We start from the raw sequence: 20,556 nt of genomic DNA on the forward strand, positions 1-20,556 counted from the left end.
TGTACACAATACTCCAAGTTAATTAAGTACAGTACCCCCATCAAAGTCATACATTTTAAAAGGAAAGAATACATATTTAGGACACCATGCAGCTTACTGTGATTGCAGACCCTTACCTAATGTGTCTATTTCAGTAACAGACTTCGTTTCCAGATGGAGATCAATGTCTTTAGGAATTGTTAATGGTTTGTTTTCAATGTGGCCATTGTATTTCCTGCAGAGATACACATAATAAAAGCCAGTCTAAACTGCTTCATCACTTACATGTCTAGTCCTACCAAAGTTATCATTCAGCTACCAACCCAATATGGAATTACATGCATGTGCACATGCATTGAGAGAAAGAGAGAGAGAAATATTACCACCTGCACACTCTTGCAGGGAAATATTGGGGGAAGGGGTCAAAATGGCCACTTGCACACATACCTCCAAACCAGCTCCCATCATTGGTGGTACATGTGCACTTCCTTCTGCCACGCAGGAACATCCCTGACAGCAGAGGATAGCATGTAAGCACCAACTCTGAGAAGAGATGAGTGTTAGCTATGTGTGCTGCTCAGCCAACAAAAGGAACTGTAAACCTTTACTCCATCCTAATTGTCTTGAAGGCAAAAGAAGCAGAGCCCTCCATTCTCCAAAGCAACTGCAAGAGTGGAGGAGGGCTCCAAGTCCAAATCCAGCTCACATCCACCCCTCTAAGGGTAACCTTAGGAGGCTTCCATCCCCTCTCAACCAGCCACAGACATGCCTGTCCTTCCCACCAATTTCCACTTTGGAGACAAAGGAAGAGATTGGAGGAATTACTGTAAGAGAGGTTTAGGGAATCGGGGGGGGGGGGGAGGGAATAAAAGGAAAAGCACAGTGCTCCCTTCTTTATCCACCATGTCATGTAGGTCCACACTTGTTTACTTTTCTTATGGATATAGTGACATTTAACTGTTTTAAACACCATGTAGCTGGAAAAGCAATAAAACCATATTCTCTTAAGCTTGAAAACAAATCCTCCTTCCCGAAGGAGGACTGACATTCTGCACAGTGTAACACTGGTGTTGGGGAGCCACTGAGGCTGCTGTGCATGTAGAAGGCAGATCCAGAGATGTTGCACAAGAACACTCTTGTAAGTCCGTGCTATCCCATTGTTTCCAATGAAAGTAGTGCTGAGCAACTGTGCATGGGCTGTTTTAAGTATTGGGGCAAGAACGTTCTCCGGGTTTGCCTTCCATGTGCGCAGCAGCCTGTTAGATGTGAGAATTCTAAAGCATTGCTCTTAGCACCATAGTAACCTCTTCTGGCCACTAGATGCATGATGAGATGTTAAGAGGTCTGTCTTGGTCAGTTAGAGTTAAAGGTGTGCACAGACCAATTTTTGCAGTTCAGTTTGAATTTGAACGGAACCACCGGCCTACCGGTCCATTCAATCGAACCAATTCAACTTGGTTCAACGGTCCGAGGGGCTATGCTTGTAAAGCAGAATTGGGTGAGGATTCCCCCTTTAAAAGCAAAAGGGAATCCTGCCTTTAAAACAGCTTTTAGAGGATCAGTAAGCACCTACTTTTAAAGGTGCCCTCCTGCCGCCACCCTTCCCCGTCCCGCGGCCTGCCCTTAGAGAAGCCTTTTAAAGGCAGATTTCCCCTTTGCTTGTAAAGAGGAATCCTCACTGGATCCCCCTTTCCAAGCATAGCCCCTCAGACAGGGTTGAACCAGACCGCAGTGGACCAGGTAAGTTTGATTTGATCGTGGACCAAACCGCCTCTCCTGGAGGCCAGTTCAATTCACTATCAAATTGATCCAGTTTGCTGTGGCCCAGTTAGTTAGTTAGTGGCCTAGTTAGTTAGTTAGAATTGTTCAGTTGTTGTTAAAGGCTAGTACATGTTTGGTCATGTTGTTCTATGTCTCTCTCTGTATGTGATGTTTTAGTTTCTTAAGAAATCTTTGTTTTTTGAACTCAGTCTAATGTCTCCAGATAATCTCTTGGGCTGAACGTCTTTACTACCAGAGCATTCTCTGCTGTGTGAGGATTTTAATGTTTTTCCTCACACACCTCAACACAGCCCCAGCAGGTCTCTAATTTTGGCATTACACTGTGCTGAATTTCAGCCAAAAAAAATTAAAAATGTTTCCTTCAGATGCTACAAATAGTCAGTTCAAAACTATTGCTATAGTTACATATGCACATGGACCGAACCATAATCAGAGGCAAGCCGAGTTAAGGACCTCAGAGACTAAGATCAGATCACAGCTGGAAACTTGCAGAAAGCAGTGTATGTAATACCACCATCATACATCTGCCAATTTAGTAGTGCTGCTGATATATGAAATAGTCTCCCATTGTGGAGACTATTGAATCTATGAAAGGCTAAGAGATAGTAAACGTATGTGCTCTTTCTGCTGCCTTCTAAACAAGTTCAACTGTCTACTCATTAGCAAGCATAGTATTTCCTAAGTACGCATACAAGTGTACTCCTAAAGCTTGGCAATATCATGCTCTAAGCTAATGACTGAAGATAAAGCCTGCCTATCTACACAATTATATGGCGGGCGGGCAGGAGAGAAACCAGAACTCAAAGATACACTACTATAGTAAGGTTCACCAAGTTTCAGATCTAAGACTCTTCTTCTGGGACAAGTGACACTGTTTCTTCAAAGGGATAACTAAAACAGAGCTGCCATAAAGTAGGGTCTTATGGGTCAAAGAGCATTGGACTGCAACAGATTTAGCTCAGTGCATCTTTGAGACCTCCTTTCCCCCCTTCATCTCTGTGCTGGTGCTTTGCCTTAATTCTTCCCTACATAATTTCGAGCTATGTTATAGTAAATTAAGTAAGATCATTGAGTATATTTTAACTGCCAATATCCTCAGAATTTGATATTTCTTTCCAGAAAAAGGACAAGTGTCAAGTCCTCACAACTGCATGGTGTGTGGGGGTTGGGGCAGGGTTAAAGATGTATGACAGACCATTTCTAGTAGAAAGAGAATCAATACATTTAACTAATCCTAGTCCCTCCATATCTGAATGATTCCTGATCTCATTAAAGAATGTTACAGTCTACATGGCAACTGTGTAAATTTTGGATTGTTCAAAAAGCATTTATTTTCTTCCCTACCGCACCATGCAGATTTATAGTTCTAACTGGCTACAGAAACAATGTCAGAGTGAAGTATCTTAAATATGCCCCTCCCTGCCGCCTTTTACTTCTCAAATTCATGAGGTCCTTAGGCTCTACATCTTGTGTGAATATATTGTGAGGCAGATGCACACATGAAGAGGGGAGTAGTTATTTTCATTAATTTCCAAAGACCTATTGGGATAGTAGATAATCATCCCCATTTTACAGTAGGGAAATAGAAGCTAAACATAGCAACTTGGCAAAATAGCTTACTTACCTCTCTTTTTTGCCTTTCCCCTTTTGTTGCTTCCCTGCAAGAATGCGTAGTTCTTCTTCCGTGGGGTGCTGATACCATCGCAAACTGAAAGATATTGAACCAACAGGCAACAACAGAAATACAAATGTTGTTTGTCAGACTGAATATCAAAGTATTTGGGTTTTTGGTTTCTTCAGCATAATGCACAGGTTAAACATTCTCTCATACAGAAGTTGTCCACTAGTACATAGTCCCACTTAAAAGAAAAATGTTTCCATGCTGGCACTGCTCTTGTACACACAATTTTAGAAGAACACTAGCTTGATTGTACTTCATACAAGGAGCTTCAGAGAGTCCAACTTAGAAGCCCGATACTCAACCAATACAGTTCCACTATAGTTTTAAATATATACAGGGTCAACAAATGTCTCCAGTAATCCAGTGGGGTGAGGAGGAATAGATCACCCATGCTCTTCATCTCTCCCTTTCCTTCTTTTTTGACCTCAGCAGATCTTATCTGCATACTGACTGGTTTTCTGCATTATTCTCTATAACACATCCACTTTAGTTTAAAACTTCATATGTGACATAACTTGTGTATTGAGAGTTCAGGATAAAGCATGCCAGTCAAGTGTGCTCATACACATACCCCCGAATTATGTTGTATTGATCTGCGTAGTTTATTATTGGCAAGGAATTTGGACACAGGACAAATTGGCCTAATCACTGGAAACAAATGAGGTTTCTACTACTACAGATAAACTAGCAACAGCACTGCCAATATTCCATGATACTCCCCTAGGAATGATGAGCAGCTGTAAAATCCTCACAGGATTCTACAGACAAGGATGCCATTTTAACATTCAGCAAAGACCAATGCCACATCACTTCTTCACCTACATCCAGTTTCCACCTGGTCCTGTCTAGTGAGGCATTTGAGCAACTGTCTGAGGTCAAGCAGCTGCTGAGGATGAGCACCAAACCCCCACAAACCTCCCCTGCATTTCCCACCTGGCTTGTTCTCTGCTCCCGCATGTCTCAAACTTGCCTTTCAAACAGAACACTGTTGGAACAGATAATTTAATGTGAATCATTGGTTATCATTAGCTGGTAAAAGCCAACCACCTGAACTATACTACATATGCTTTACAATGATTTATTTTTGATGGAGGGAGAGTTATGGACTGGATGTGAGATTCTCTAATCATTATCTTTAACCTAATGCTTATTCTGTGAATATTTCTATCTGGAATTTCAGTACATTTATATTTTAAAAATAGTACACATGTTAGAGGTTTATGTTGCTAGAACTTCAGCCTTCTCTCTGAACTATCTTTGGACAAGATAACCCAACAGAAAGAGGGCACATCCAAATGGAAATTATTGAATACTCATGCAGACTTTAGAGATAATGGATAGCCCATATGTACTTACTTGAAAAAAATTAAACATAGATAAACATAATTATCTTAATAATTTTAAAGTAACTACAGAATTTATCACAAATAGTACAGTTGTCATTAATGACTGCTTGCTCTTTGAATAACTTACTCCCTCTTTTCCACTTAATTTCAACTCTGCTTTTCAGCAACAAGAGGTACAGTTTTAATCACAGGCACTGTTATATATACCCCGGCAACCAAGTGTGTCATATTATTGAGAAAGACGGAGAGAGAATAGAAGCATTAATTTCCGCAAAGAGAACATTACACCTGTCAAGAATTAGGCCATGAATGGGATACATAATAGCACACCATGTATTTTTCAATTTTATCTAAAAGATACCAACATGAAGACTATCTCTAGATGAAATGTAAGAGTGAACGTGAATTTTCTACCAAGAACCACCAAAATTTCCAGATTTACACATCACTTGATTTGTTTCCAGATGAACTCAAACATAGTGTACAATAGGGCAATTATAACAAGGAGTCCTATAACACTGACAAACTATCAAATTTACTATGGTATAAGCCTTTGTGAGCTAGAGCCACTTTGTCAGATGTGCAATTTGCTGCCTTATCTTACCTGCCACTACAGAGAAGCCACCGCGCAAGAGAGTAGTGAGGTATGATCTTCTGTATAATACTAGCCATCACCATAGTAACCGCCAGCTGCACACCTATCACACCCTGTGGACAAATAAGCCAATATGTGTTAACATGCAGGTACAAACTTTCTATTCAAAACCTATTTTTTCGCAGTAGCACTAAGAATACGACTTTATTATAAATATAATTTTTATCTTGCCTTTCTATAACTTATATACAGAGAGATGTTTTGCAGAAGAATGAGTCTACACAATTGTCATCTCCTCTCAGAGAAGCCTCTCTCTTGACAAAGAGAAAGGCCTTCTTCTATCTCGCAGCAACCCTGTGGGCTGCAGCACAGGCAGCTACTACTACAAATGTGTATATACCTCTTTTCAACCAAAGTTGAAACAGCCTCAACAATGGAAGAGTCTCCCCAGTAAGGTTCGCCTGGCACCATTACTTTTTTTCTTTCAGATGCCAGGTGAAGACCTTTCTGTTCACTCAGGCTTTTTAAAATTGATTTGGCAGGGGAGGGGGTTGTTTTGGTGTGTGTGTGTGTGTGTGTGTGTGTGTGTGTGTGTGTGGTGATTAGATGTGTGTTTATTGGGTGTTGTGAGCCACCCAGAGAACAATTTGTTATGGGGAGGCGAACAAATAAAGTGGTGATGATGATGATGATGATTAAAAGTTATCATAGCAGTTTACACAAACACAAAAAATAAAAAATAAAGTCATTCCCTGTCCCCAAAGGCTCAAAATCTAAAAATAAACACACCAACCACCACCACTGGAGGAATGCTGTGGCTGGGGTTGAATATCCCTCGGACTTAGCTAATTACAGACCTGTTTCTAAACTTCCGCGGTTGGGCAAGGTGATCAAGCGGGTACAGGCCTCTCAGCTCCAGACAGTTTGGGATGATGCAGATTATCTAGACCTATTTCAAACTGGCTTCCATGTGGGCTATGGGGTTGAGACTACCTTGTTCGGCCTGATGGATGACCTCAAGTTGGATATTAGCAGGGGGAGTATGACTCTGCTGATCCCTTTGGATCTCTCTGCAGCCTTTGATACCATCGACCATATTATCCTTCTGGACTGCCTGAGGGAGGTGGAATTGGGTGGCACTGTTTTAGAGTGGTTCCACTCCTACCTCTCTAGTAGATTCCAGATGGTGTCGCTTGGAGATTGTTGCTCTGCAAAGTGAGAACTAAAGTGTGGAGTTCCACAAGGCTACATATTGTCTCCAATGCTCTTTAACATCTACATGAAACCGCTGGGAGAGATCATAAGGAGATTTGGCGCGGGGTGTTATCAATATGCTGATGACACCCAGCTCTACTTCTCCATGTTGACCTCATCAGGAAATGGCATATCTTCCTAAATGCATGCCTGGAGGCAGTAAGGGGCTGGATAAGGGATAAATTGAGGTTTAATCCAAATAAGACAGAGGTACTGACACAAGAGATTATTTAGATCCATCTGTTCTGGATGGGGTTACACTCCCCCTGAAAGATCACATGCGTAGCTTGGGAGTACTCCCGAATCCAAAGCTCTCCCTGGTTTCTCAGGTTGAGGCAGTGGCCAGGAGCGCTTTTTATCAACTTCGGCTGATATGTCAGCTACGTCCATTCCTAGAGGTAAATGACGTTAAAACAGCGGTACATATGCTGGTAACCTCCAGGCTTGACTACCGTAATGCGCTCTACGTGGGGCTGCCTTTGTACATAGTCCGGAAACTACCATTGGTACAGAATGCGGCAGCCAGATTGGTCTCTGGGACAACACGAAGGGACCATATAACACCGATTTTGAAAGAACTGCACTGGCTGCTGCTATGTTTCCGGGTGAAATACAAAGCACTGGTCATTACCTATAAAGCCCTTAATGGATTGGATCCAGGCTATTTAAGAGAGCACCTCCTTTGTCATGAACCCTGCTACCTGTTACGATCTTCTGAAGAGGTCCAGTTAAGGTTGCCACTGGCTCGTTTGGTGGTGACTCAGGACTGGGCTTTGTCTGTGGCTGCCCCTGGGGCTTTGGAATATGCTCCCTGATGAAATAAGAGCATCTCCTTCTCTGTTTGTTTTCAGGAAGATCCTCAAGACTCTCCTGTTCTCACAAGCTTTTAATTGGAATTAATTTTAATAATTTGTTTTAATAACTGTTTTACACTTTTTATTGCTTCTTATGTATTCTATATTTTTTTGAATTGTATACTACCGAGAGATGTACATATCAGGCGGTATAAAAATATGATAAATACATAAATAGGAGAATCACCACTTTAAAAGGTGCTTCTTTGCTCTCCTACAAGGGGAAGAGAGAACCAGGCAAACACACACAAAAACTATCTGTTCTTCTAGTGTAGCTCTGCCTGGGTTTCAGGCTCTCTCCCCTTGCCTTGCAGTTCCCCCACTCCATAGTTCACAGTGGTGCAGAGAATCCCTCATCGAGGGCTTTTGAGGGAGGAGGGAATGGTTCCATATTCTGCTGGCATCAAATCTGTATGTGAGGGTGTGTCTACTTTTTAGCCTACTTTCCAGAACGCTTATGAGATTTCCGGCATTCTGGGTATGTGTCCGTCCATGTGCATATTCCCCCTGCCCCCACATCAACTTCACAACGCCTGGATCAATATGAACTAAATTGGGTAAAGTTGTAGGGACACATAGGGAGACCTCAATGGCATAGTTTGTGATGATGTCATCCACCCCAGTCCAAGATGAGAGACACAAACTTTTGAGGCACTAGTGGGCTAACTTGTGAACTGCCTAACCAATTTGAACCAAATTTGCTACAGCTGTAGGGACTAACTAACTAATTAGTCCTTTGTTTAGAATAAGGGAGGAGAGCTGGTCTTGTGGTATCAAGCATGACTTGTCCCCTTAGCTAAGTAGGGTCCACCCTGGTTGCATATGAAAGGGAGACTGGAAGTGTGAGTACTATAAGATATTCCCCTCAGGGGATGGAGCCATTCTGGGAAGAGCAGAAGGTTCCAAGTTCCCTCCCTGGCATCTCCAAGATAGGTCTGAGAGAGATTCCTGCCTGCAACCTTGGTGAAGCCCTGCCAGTCTGTGTAGACAATACTGAGCTAGATAGAGCAATGGTCTGACTCAGTATATGGCAGCTTCCCTATGTTCCTAGGGACACACAGGGATGCCCTAATGGTGTGGTGTGTGATGCCATCCACTCCCATTCAAAATGGCAGCCGCATGAACATCTGAGGCGCAAGTTTTTTCTGGAACTTTTTGAACCAATAATTGTTAGTCCCAATTCTAGTTATATAATGAGCAATACAACAATACTGTATTCAGAAATGTGACTTTCCAGAAAAATGAAGATATACCTTTGGCTGTTTGTCCACTGTAGCACATAGTTTCTGAACAGATTTGGCAAAATTACTTTAAAAATGTGTTTTAAAGGGACAGAATACTGTACTTTGCCTGGGAGGCCTTAGTTAAAATCCTCCCCTAACGATCCGCTGCAAGCGTGGCCCAGTATTAAGCAACTAGCCATGGGGTGGGGGAGAATCAGAGTTGCATCCGGGTTTGTCCCTGTTCTGCCTTCCATTCTTAACAGAATGTAGTTTATTAGAATTGCTTCATACTACATGCGACAGCCCAGGTATGCCAGTGTTTGCTGTCATACATTCAAAGTGCAACGGGAAGATGCCGCGCCTCAAAACACACTCAGAAGACTCATGCCAGAGAGACAAGACTGCAGTGGCTGCTAGGCACACACCTACTGCATGGTCTACAGACGTGTTTCTTTGCACTTTGAGCTTTCCATGTAAAACACTGGTGTTCTTGGGTGTCAAGTGTAGCTGCTTTGTGTCTGTGGGCATTCAGATCAATAAAAATAATGAGTGTATTTTTAAAAGAGGATAAGAATAAGAACCACGAAGAGTCAGTGATCAAGCAGATCAATATCAGAAGTAAACAATTAGTTTGCAGCACACCGTAGCTAAGATTTTGCATAGCTAGAACATTTATCCTCACAAGGATAAGACTACTCCATCCTCAAGGTGCACTAGACAATAATGTTTGAGAAGTAAGGCAATGTATGGCCAAGGCAATAAAGAAAGACTCATAGGCAAGTGCTCCATATCTATTTTGACAGCTAAAAACGACATTTGAGCGTTACCTTTCATCTCACATTTGTATAAACGCATACCACTAAACACACAGGATTATCTGAGTATTTAATGGCACTATTTCTACCTAGGACTCTGGTACAAATCCAGATAAGGCAACAAAGTTAACACCTTTGGCTATTCAGTAGATACACCAATGGCAAGAAATCTCTTGAACATGAGTTTCATTTCATTCTGCCTCCTAGTTCCTCTGTGCCCCACTTTCCTGGCCTTAAAGGGATGGCAGAAACAGAAACAGCACTAATGGTACTTTTGGCCCAAATGAGAGCACCATGGAAACTAGGAGCAACGGATGGCAGACTGAAGTCAGCAATCCTGAATGCTATTTCATCTTGTCTAATTGCTATTTTATATGCTGCTGTGTTTTATTGTGTTTTCCTTGCCTCATTGTTTTATTGTAAGCTGTCCTGAGCAGCAGTGTGCTGGAGGGGAGCAGTCCACCCATATATCTGAGTAAGCTCGGATGGATCACACAAAAACAAGACGAAGCAGCCATTTAAGGGTCAGAATAAAGATTAAATGGCAAAACATCAACATAATAGAAGAATAGCAGCCCAAAGATTAAAATCTCAAAAAAGACTCCAAATAACAAGCACTGGAAGGCTGCACCTCCTGCTTCCCAGGAAAACCACCACAGCCCCATTGACTGGCCAGAAGAGCAGCAGCTGCAGGCATTCTCCTCTCTGCCAGAAAAAACTCTGCCCGGGTCTGCAGAACTGACTAGAAGCACACTCTGGCCTCTGCAATCTGACTACAGGATGCCAAGTTGTTTTTGTACCGATATCTGTGGCTCGCTCCTTGACACCACTCAAGGTAGCTTCTTGCATGCTGCCCTAGTCTCCAAGCCAGCGACATATTCTGCATGAGCCTGGCACTGCCACCAGCAGCATTCCTGGGCCGGAAACCCAGCACTGATTTGCCACTCCTCTTCCTGTTGCTGGCTTTTTTTGCAGCAGCATGCAATGCTGTTCTCCAGCCAGCAGTGCTTAATGCCAGCTGGCTGGTGACTCTTGCCCACCCTCTCTCTTCCTCCCCTTCAGCAAACACATTTACTTGTCTTGAGTGTTCCACAACTTTATGTTTTAACACTAGTTTAATGGGCTGCAAGAGACCAGTACCTATTGTAGCATACAATATTTCAAGTATTTGAAGACTATTTAGAGAATACAGCCATACCTTGCCAACCATGGTTTTACCAACCACGGTTTTCAGTATATGCAAATAGGATATTGTGACAGAGTAGCCACAGCTGGCGAGTTTTTTTAGTGATGGGGGTGGAGGCGTTCAGATGTTCAATCTGTTCGTTCCTTTTGGAGACCCTTGCTGTCCCTTGCTAATTTAAATGCCTTTGAGTGATTTGGGTGTGGTTTTTTGGGGGGGGGGTCAAAAAATTTCCAGAGGTTCGATCTGCTCATTCTTCTTGGTGACTTGGCGACATTACACAATATATATATTTTCAGCATTTTGGGGCGTATTTCACCCTTTATTTTTAGGTCTTTTTGTGGTCGTGGTTCCCCTAACCCCCTGCTTCCCATAGACTTTAATGCCTCACCAACCGCAGATTTGCCAATGGTGAGGTTTTGCCAGAACGGAACCCTAGCAGTTGGCAAGGGATGACCGCAGTTGACATTGTTTCCACTTAGAGCTGCTTAAATTTCTGCCAGGCATATGCGTTTCACCTGCTTTTGCTGTAATAAACCAAGAAAGCGTATGAAGAAGATGCACATTCCAAAGCATTAGCATTTTATCTTGATCTATGCCTACTAAGAAACCCAAACCCAAGTGTCAATTTTTGTATTAGCTTATTTCCTACAAGTTATTTGCCCACACTGCACCATTAGATCAAATATTTCATGTTTTGTAGTACAGTACATTGCAAGTGTTCTTGAGAGATAGAATAGCAACATGAGCACTCAGTACTAGCCATCTCTGAGCCATAAAAAGAACACACAAAGGGCAGGAAGACAACACAAATAGCTACCCAAGTCCCTTTTCCTCAGCCTTGCCTTCCCACTCCCCAAACACATCTGCATGCAGTCACCACTGTTTCCTTGCTTGGAGCACCATGTCAGACCTTTACACCATGCTGCCTTTAATAGACTGCACATGTGACAGCCATGCATGCAGTATAACATGATGATCACCAGTCCTGGTTCTTTGTCTTGAGCAGCAGGTGCAGTCAAGCACAGTACTGCAGCCTGCACAAGTGTTAGACCAACTACCTTACACATGCAGTTCAACTTACAGCCATTTAGAGCCTTGAAGAACTTGCAGCCCTTTATAGCTAAGAAAGAAACCATACGTAGCTCACAAATGAACTTAAATACAAAATTACACAGCCACTGTTCTCTCTAAGGCATGCGCATGTGCACACGCTCACACATTTTCTGATGTTTGCTCAATTAATTTTAGATTCTACTCAGGTTGAATCAGGAAGGCCCCACTCTGAATGCATGTGCGCGCACACTGGCTTGATACAGCCGCCCAGAACAAGATTCATTCCGCACATAGATGAAAAAAATTAGAGAGAACACTGTACACAGCTGATATAACCTCCTCCCCACCCCGCCCCACCTCTTTGGATTCCCTTCAGTTTCTCTATAAAAAGAATCTGCTTTTGGAACTCTCCAATTTTGAAGATTGTATACTTTCACTACATTGACTTTTTGTCATTAGATCTTTATTTTTCTGATCCTTAAATTGCTACTTGATGTTGTTTTGGTGTGATCCATCCTACTTTACTGTTACTTAGATATTTGGGTGGACAACTCCCAAAGACACTGCTTTCAGGCCATCGTCCCAGCAAAGGCTGTAATACCAGGCAGAGTGGGAGGGTGCTATGTTGCTGACTCATGTTCAGCTTGTCATCAGCCATGACCAGGTGCATTTCCACACTGTTATTTGCTAGGTAGAAATTTCCCATCTATTAATCATGCCTTCATTTTTAATTACATATGTGAAACTTTATTAAACGTTGTATTTTTCCAATCTGTGGAGATCATTTTGACTTATGATTATGTTCACTAAAGCATTTGCAGTTTTTAAAAATTTATTTTGATATACCACAAAGAGTTGTGTTCAGTTTCTGCACCAAAATGGTTATAGTTAGCAAGATTTCTGAACTTAATGTAACACATTGGTACTCAGAATGATTATATAAATTGATCATGAAAACTTAATTTGAATACGTTTGCTCAAATTACATCTGGCACTGGAACTCATATTTGAGTTTCTACATAAGTTGCAATTCTTAAGAAGGAAAAGAATTGTTCAAAGTGAAAGGGGGAAATATAACACCAGAGTAACTGGTGAAAGGTGTCTCAGATAGAAATATTAATTCCAAACACAAACAAAATAAGAAGGGAAGGAGCCAGTGTCATGTGGGTTCAAACACAAGAACTAGCCTGGAGACTGTTTGCAATTCTGTTAGTAGTGCAAACTCATCCAAAATAGTCATCCAAGACAGCATTACCTAAAATACTGGTAGGCAGCAAGGATTTGCCAGTTGGTAAGCCAGGCCTTGACAAGTTGTCTTTGGATCTAGGAGCCAGACAATCGACACTTGACAAAATTACCAGACTTAGTGAGGGACACTGTAGAGGAGGAGGGTACATAAGAACAGCCCAGCTAGATCAGGCCCAAGACCTATCTAGTCCAGCATCCTGTTTCACACAGTGGCCCACCAGATGCCTCTGGGAAGTGCACTGGCACAAGTTAAGGGCATGCTTGCTCTCTTGCTATTGATCCCCTGCAACTGATATTGAGAAGCATCATTCCTCTGATAACTCTACCTCTGAATATCCATACCACAGTTAAATTTATAAGTGCCAAGATGTCCTGTGGTAAGCTTTACATGATTTACCTAGGCTATTCAATTTGGAAAAATCTATGTCATTCATTCCTATGCTATGCCATAGTCAGAGGTTTCAAAGAGATGTCATACCTGTAATAAGGTCAGATTGTAAAAAGGCTTCAAGTATAAATGGTTTGACTTATACAAGGACAGGGAAATCAGTTGTACACGGTTATGCTTAATAATGACTTAAGTAGCAGCACTTGCTTTAAACAGAATTTAGAAGTTGTTTTGTAACACTATCTAGAGGCCAGCCAGTCTGGGACCATACCATGATAAGCACTGTTCCTAGGTAAGTATAGGGTGGTTGATAAAACAGGTTAAATATGAAGGACATAAAGCAGGAAAAACAAGATTACTATCATATGAGTGTGATATACAGGCCAAAATACTGAGCAAAATATTGAGCTGGCTTTTGGATCTTTGCTTCTGAAGAACAGAATTAGTTTGGCATACTGGTTTTGAAATCAGTAAGAAACCAGTTGAAATGCAGCATGGGGAGATTAAACACAAAGCCAAAAGGTCCACTGTGGGTGTCAACCCTTGAGGCACACTTAAAGAGACTGGGTTTAAGGCATTAAAAAGGTAAAGTGTGCAGTCGAGTCGGTGTCAACTCCTGGCAACCACAGAGCCCTGTGGTTAGGGCTGGTTTATATAGTTCCTTCTCTACCACTATGTAGACTTCGGCTGACATATCAAGGAGAACTACTCAAAGCAGCCTCACTGAAAAGGACAAGGGCAATTAGGAACATACGAAGCTGCAATATACTGAGTCAGACCATTGGTCCATCTAGCTCAGAATTGTCCACACAGACTAGCAGTGACTTCTCCAAAATTACAGTCTCTCTCATCCTTATCTTGGAGAAGCCAGGGAGGGAACTTGGAACCTTCTGCATGCAAGCATGAAGATGCTCTTCCCAGAGTAGCCCCATCCCCTAAGGAGAATATCTTACAGTCACTGTTCCCTCCAAGGAGTGCACATGTGTGTGTACACACAAGCTTTTTAAATATCCACTCAGTTAATTTTAGATCCCGCTTAGGCTGAATCAGGAAGGCCTCACTCTGAATGCATGTGTGCACACACTGCCTTAATAGTGGCATCCAGAACAAAACTCATTCTGCACAGATAAAAAAAAATAGAGAGAAAACTGCTTACAGTGCTCACATGTAGTCTCCCATTAAAATGCAAACCAATGCAGGCCCTGCCTAGCAAAGGGGGCAATTCATGCTTGCTACCTCAAGACCAGCTCTCCTCTTTTACTTTAAATTTCAACAGGGCTACTCTGAGTAGTTTTCCTCAGTATGCCAGCCTCTGTATCAGGACTGCACAACTTCAGCCCTCCAGCTGTTGGTTGGACTACATCTCTCATCATCTCCAGCCACAGTGCCCAATAGTCAGAGATGGTGGAAGTCATAGTTCAACAACACTTGGAATGCCACAGTTGTGCAGCCCTGCTCTATCTACAATGGGAACAAGGGAGCAAGTCTTGGGCCTGTGTACAGTTCCGCTATGCCTAGGATATCATAGGAAACCAACTCTATATACATGCATATACCCCCGCCCCCATCCAGTCCATCTGCCCCTTCTATTTCAGCAGACATAACAAACAGAATTCATTCATATATAAAAATATATATAATATAGGGCAGGGGGGAGAGAGAGAAAGAGAGAGTTTAATGCATTTTGCAAAACTACTACGTTGCTGGCAGGAAGAGGTGCATGGTTGGGCATTGGTCATTAAGCCTAATTCTGCTTTGCTTCCTAACACTGACAATAGTGACAGAAGGTTTCACAATATGAATGAAATAAGTTTGTTTTTAAAGCAAACATTATGAAATCAACTTTATAAATCTAGTTGATTTAAACTGCTTAGTATGAAAGGAAACCAATGACAACACTGAACTGGAAATCTACAATCTACTCACTTGCTCTGCTACGATGTGATAGATCTAGAACTCAGACTGAGACCAGAAACCAAACAGGTCCCAACACGACTCACTAGGCTCTTGTTGTACAAAGCTCTCCCCACAATCTAACCAACAGAAGAAAATGAGCAGCTCAGAAGACTGGTGCTTAGTGACCTAGTTTCTCAAATATCACTGGCTAAGAGGTTCTTACTTACTCATGTGTGTTCATGCAACATTTATAAGGCCTACATTAAGAAGTTTTACCCCTAAAAAGAACATGTAGCAAGAATTATAACGGCCTCTTTCATTCTTGCCTCAACAGGAGACCCAGACTCTTTTCTATATCATTCCAACAGTTTCAGCAGTCCTCAAATACAGCTCCTTTCCATGCCAGCATCACCATAACTCCCAGGTGGAGTAAAACTAGCACAGGAAGGAGCTGTGCCAAGGCCAGGGTCTTCCAGTCTTACCAGAAAGACTAGATAAGAAACTTGCTGCAGTCAGTTCCATGTTATCAAGATAATGTCAGAAAGGAAACCAATATTAGAATTGCAAAAATATGTGCTCTTGCTTTCATTGGAAACAATGGAAGTAGCTCTGCACAAATACTCAAAAGCTGTTTAAAGTTGTTCCACAGCTTCCCTATCACACTAACCATTGAGATTACCTTTCACATTATGAAGCAGCCCCAAAGGGTCCACAACTTTCTCCTGCAGGGAATGCTGGCTGCTGTCATTGTGACAAATGTGTTTGCAAGTAGTATGGGGTCATGGCTCAGTGGCAGAGCATTTGCTTTGCATGCAGAAGGTCCCAACTTCAATTCCTGGCATTTTCAGGTAGGACTGGGAAAGACTCCTGCCTGAAACCTTGCAGAGCCACTGCCAGTCAGCAGAGACTACATGTAAGCACTGTAAGATCTTTCCCTTAGGCCACTCTGGGGAGAGCAGAAGGTTCCAAGTTCCCTTTCTGCATCTCCAGGATTGGTCTTCGAGAGATTCCTGCCTGCAACCTTGGAAAAGCCGCTGTCAGTCTGTGTAGACAATACTGAGCTAGATGAACCAAAGGTCTGACTCTGTATAAGGCAGCTTCCTATGTAAGTACACATAACACACATATATACTTGTCAGATAGCAGATATCTTAAAGATAACCATGATCAGCATATGCTTAGTGGCATACCTGGGTATAAAACACATGTCCAGTGTGGTCCTAAGGGTTTATGGCTCCAAGCACATGTGAGAATTGAAGACTTATTAGGAATGTTTACCAAAGAACTTACTACTCAATGAAACAATTTATATTGCAGGAATCCATGTGAAATTAGGAAGACTGCTCATTTTACACTGATTAGGTCACTGAAGTCTGGAATGATCAGTACTACTGCTCAGCCCTTGAGTTGCTCTCTCATTCCTGCTCCTGTATGAACTCAAGTGACACACATAAATTTGTCCTTAAAAATCTGACCTTGATAGTATCACACAGTACAAAAACAATGAACACGATATGCTACCTTTTGCTACAACCATGATAATAGCTGTGGAACAACAGGTTTGTATGACCTCCTATTACCTTGCCCAATAGGTATTGCCGTATGTTTAAATGCTTCAGTGTTAGATTGATTAGCCTCAGTAAACCCATTCCCAAGAGACCATACAGACCTTTTCGGATATATATCATTACAATAACTAAAAATCTAGCAAGACATTTGTAGAATTAGTGTTATACAAAAATCACTGTTATTGTCCCCACAAACTTGGCCATATGATTTCCTTGTTTCTCATTATACATTCCATTGAGCTGATTGACCAGGCACAACTCTTTCATGAAACCTATGATTAATCTTAACAAAAATATAAGGGTTATCAACCCATTCTCCATTGTAATTAGACGCTAGGGCTTACCCACCGTACCCAAATCACGTAGTTAGAGCAAGGAGAAGAAAGAAGGGAAAAGATCACACACGAAACACATATGGCTGTTCTTTTTAAGTTTGTGTCCAAATATCTAAAGGTGAGGAGTAAAGGCACAAGGCATATACCCATACTATGTGAACGAACTGGGCAGTGGGGTGGGGACATCTTCACCAAGAAGCATTTTATCTTTTGACGATAATGACAACAATTTACGCAGAGCACCCTTAGAACAGGGAATCGTTTTAGGAAGCACCCATAACGTCTCCCCAGCCGGCAACTCCCTTTCAGCCCTCACCCTTGAGAACAGAGCTTCTCGCCCACCCTCTGAGGGCCCCGACAAGCTTCAAGCCCCCTATGCCAACCCCACCACACCTGCCCCTTCACACTCACCATGCTGCCCCCAAGGCCGCCACCGGCGCCTCCTCGCGAGCTCTCCCCACACCCAGCTCATAAATCCTCCCCTCGCGAGCCGAGAGGACTAAAGGGCTTGGGGGGAGGGGGACTCTGCACCCCTCAGAATCCCAATCTCTCTCTCTCCCCCCAACAACCAACACCGGTTTCCACTGCCCGGCTCACGCCGCCAGAGCCTTCAGAGGTCACGCTAGGACCCCACCAACTGAGGACCCAGCAGGGCTGTCCTGACAGGCGCCTGCTTAAAAAGAACCTCACCTTTACGTCGCGCGCTGAGCCATCGGTATTGCGGAGGCCACAGGGGTTTTGTTGCAGCTACCCACCGAGCTTCCGAAGGGAGATGAACGGGATCGTGCCTAAAAGAAGCCATTCTTTCAGTCTCTCTTTTAACAGGCGCAATTAGGACCCCTGGAGGCCGAAGGAATTCCGCGAGCGGTGTCAATAGGAACCCTGTCACGTGACACGGGCGGTGGAGTCGCCCTTTCCACTGTCTGAGGAACAGTCTGGGGTCTGTTGGGGGTGGTGGAACGGGGCTTCTTAAAGGGTTCTTCTTACCGCCTGTATAGGTTTTGTTCAAACGACTACTCATAGGTGATTTGGTGGGAAGATGGTTACAGAGGTAGACTCTCAAAGCCGCTTATAGTGGTTAACAGAATCACAAGAACTCAGAGAATGGCATATTGAAGGAGACGAGAGAGAAGGGGTAAATACACATTAGATTGGCTGTGGATTTGCGCATGCGCCGTTTGAATCGCTTATGGGTAGCTGTGGTCCTCTCGTTGCGTGCGTGTGTTTGTGTATGCGCGCGCATTCAGACCAACCCTCTCGCCTACTGTAAAACTGCATGAACCCGGAAGTTTGGCCTGGGCGCGTCTCGTGCTGCGGGAAAAGCAGTGCGAGGAAGATATGTGCGTGAGCGCGCGCTAGGCAGAAATCTCGCGCGAGCTAGGGAATCGGAAGATGGTTGGCGGGGTGCGAAAGTAGGGAGGGGTGCTGTGTCGGCTCGCGCCTTGCGCCTGCTGCTTTATTTAAGGGACCTGCGGGAGAAGGGGGCGCCTCCTCTTTGCCGTAGGTCGAGAAAGACGGGCTCACCACTGATACCAACAGTACATTCTCTCCCATTCAGGTGCTCTCCCCAGCTCTGGGTGCTAGATGAATGCTGTTCAGTCAAAAGGGGCCTTGTCGACCCAACAGCTTTACAAAGTTCCCTGTTTTTCTTACAATTGCTACCCATTGCCTTGGTGTGAGCGAAAGTTCCTCGTCCCGTTTTTCAGGAGGATTGGCAACTGCCCATGATAGCTGCAAGTGGGGACCGACATCCGAATTGTGCTGCCAGCACTCTCCCCAACCTAGAATAGGAGCTTTATAGCACTGTTAAGGGCTCGTGCGGATGGCGGGGATATTCTAGGAGGAAGGGAAAGGGACACTTTGGGGAAAGCCCCCGCCTCCATTTACCCAAACCTTTACCTAGTTGTGTTGTATGGTATATTGTTAAAAGGCTCATATTTGGAGCTGGCAAAGAGCCTCTCTTGGGGCCCGTGGTCAGCAGTTTTTTTCAAAAGCTCTGAAAACTCGAAATGGCCTTGTTTTGGAGATGAAAAGGAAAAAGGTGTCTCTTTCCATTATTTCCTTTTTCCTGAAAACTCTAAATACTAAAGGAAGAGGAGGGTTTAGGGGCTTAATTCCCTTTATCCCCATGCCCTCTGTCTCCCCCCACCCACCCAGCCAACTGACACCTTGAACGTTTATGTCACAACTAGTCTCAGCCATAGACTTGAGTGACAAAGTCATACAGGCTTCTGGTTCTCTTAGACTTATTTTTCCACTCCATGGTAAGGGAGAGCTGCAGGGATCGGGGGCTGCGTGGCCCCCAGAAGTTCCAGGTGCGGGAAATTCCTTGCGTGGGGCATCCTGGAGAGACCCCCGAGCCCTCCCGGTCAGGGGTCTACTCGTGAGTTGCCGCACACCACAGTGACACATGATCAAAAAGACGAGGTTAACATAGCGCTCGCTCCATTAACAACCTCTAAGGGGAGGGGTACTTTGGGAGGTTTGCTGCTGGGAGCTGCGCAGCTCCCATTGCAGCACACGATCTCCCCAAAGCAGGCTAGGCTCCCTTAGCCCGTTTTGGGGTGATCATGAGAATCGCCTCATAGAGAAGCAATTCTGAGGATAACAGAAATACTATTTGTTTCAATTACTGTAGCATGGGGGGAAACTAAGTTAATATTATATTAGTAAAATATTTTGCAATATGTAAGCATGCATCCTGTACCACAAACTCCAGACTTACAGTGTATAAAAGTAACCAAGAAAGCTGCCAAAGTTTGTTCGAACCCTAACCCCCTCATGCTAACCCCAACCCTAATGCTATCCTCATGCTAATCCTAACCCTAATCCATTCTAATCCTAACTTTAACTGGGAGAATTTCCCTGTATTTTCTGGGAACTTTATGAATTTTTTTCTTTCTTTTTTGGTAGTTTGGGCGAGGTCTCAAACCTACTTACAAAAATGACATGTTTCTTATCTTTTGTGGTGTGGTCCGGGAGTTTCATATAAATCAGTCTGTCATAACCAAACAGCTTAATATTATAAATATATCCACAGGCCGGACAACATATCTAAGGACATTAAAAAAAACACACCAAACAAACCTTTAAATGCTATAGGTAGTATGAAATATTCAAAATACTTAAAACAGAACCATTTTTTCACATCATTACTTCATGCACTGGGATGAAGTTGCATATAATTGCACTATCTTGGACTCATAACTATTTTTTCTTTGTGCAAACAGGGAGAGGCCATTTTGGCAATCTCCCCTCCCATATGCTGGCACCTATACTGTTTGAAAGTTCAGAGTCCCTGCACTCAGTCTAAGGGACATAATTTCAGAAGGCACAAATAGCTGCAGAGGTGA

General features: G+C 43.2%; 1 protein-coding gene across 5 annotated transcripts in view; it reads right to left on the minus strand.

The window, feature by feature from the left end:
• The window catches only part of TMEM161B (transmembrane protein 161B), a 40,759-nt gene extending 22,770 nt beyond the window's left edge, over positions 1 to 17,989 (minus strand). The window contains exons 1-4 of one of the 5 annotated variants that reach the window (XM_053295377.1): positions 17,894 to 17,989; positions 5,393 to 5,496; positions 3,386 to 3,469; positions 117 to 214 (exon numbers count right to left, since the gene is read on the minus strand). In XM_053295377.1, the coding sequence (XP_053151352.1) occupies positions 117 to 214; positions 3,386 to 3,469; positions 5,393 to 5,466 (256 nt within the window). In that variant the 5' untranslated portion in view covers positions 5,467 to 5,496; positions 17,894 to 17,989. Of the gene's footprint in view, positions 1 to 116; positions 215 to 426; positions 523 to 3,385; positions 3,470 to 5,392; positions 5,497 to 17,614; positions 17,832 to 17,893 lie in introns of those variants that run through there. The other 4 variants (XM_053295379.1, XM_053295378.1, XM_053295376.1 and 1 more) reach the window with 4 other exon arrangements.
• Positions 17,990 to 20,556: the final 2,567 nt, after the last annotated feature.

The sequence above is a fragment of the Hemicordylus capensis genome, chromosome 2 (assembly GCF_027244095.1).
Source record: "Hemicordylus capensis ecotype Gifberg chromosome 2, rHemCap1.1.pri, whole genome shotgun sequence".
Lineage (NCBI taxonomy): Eukaryota > Metazoa > Chordata > Lepidosauria > Squamata > Cordylidae > Hemicordylus > Hemicordylus capensis.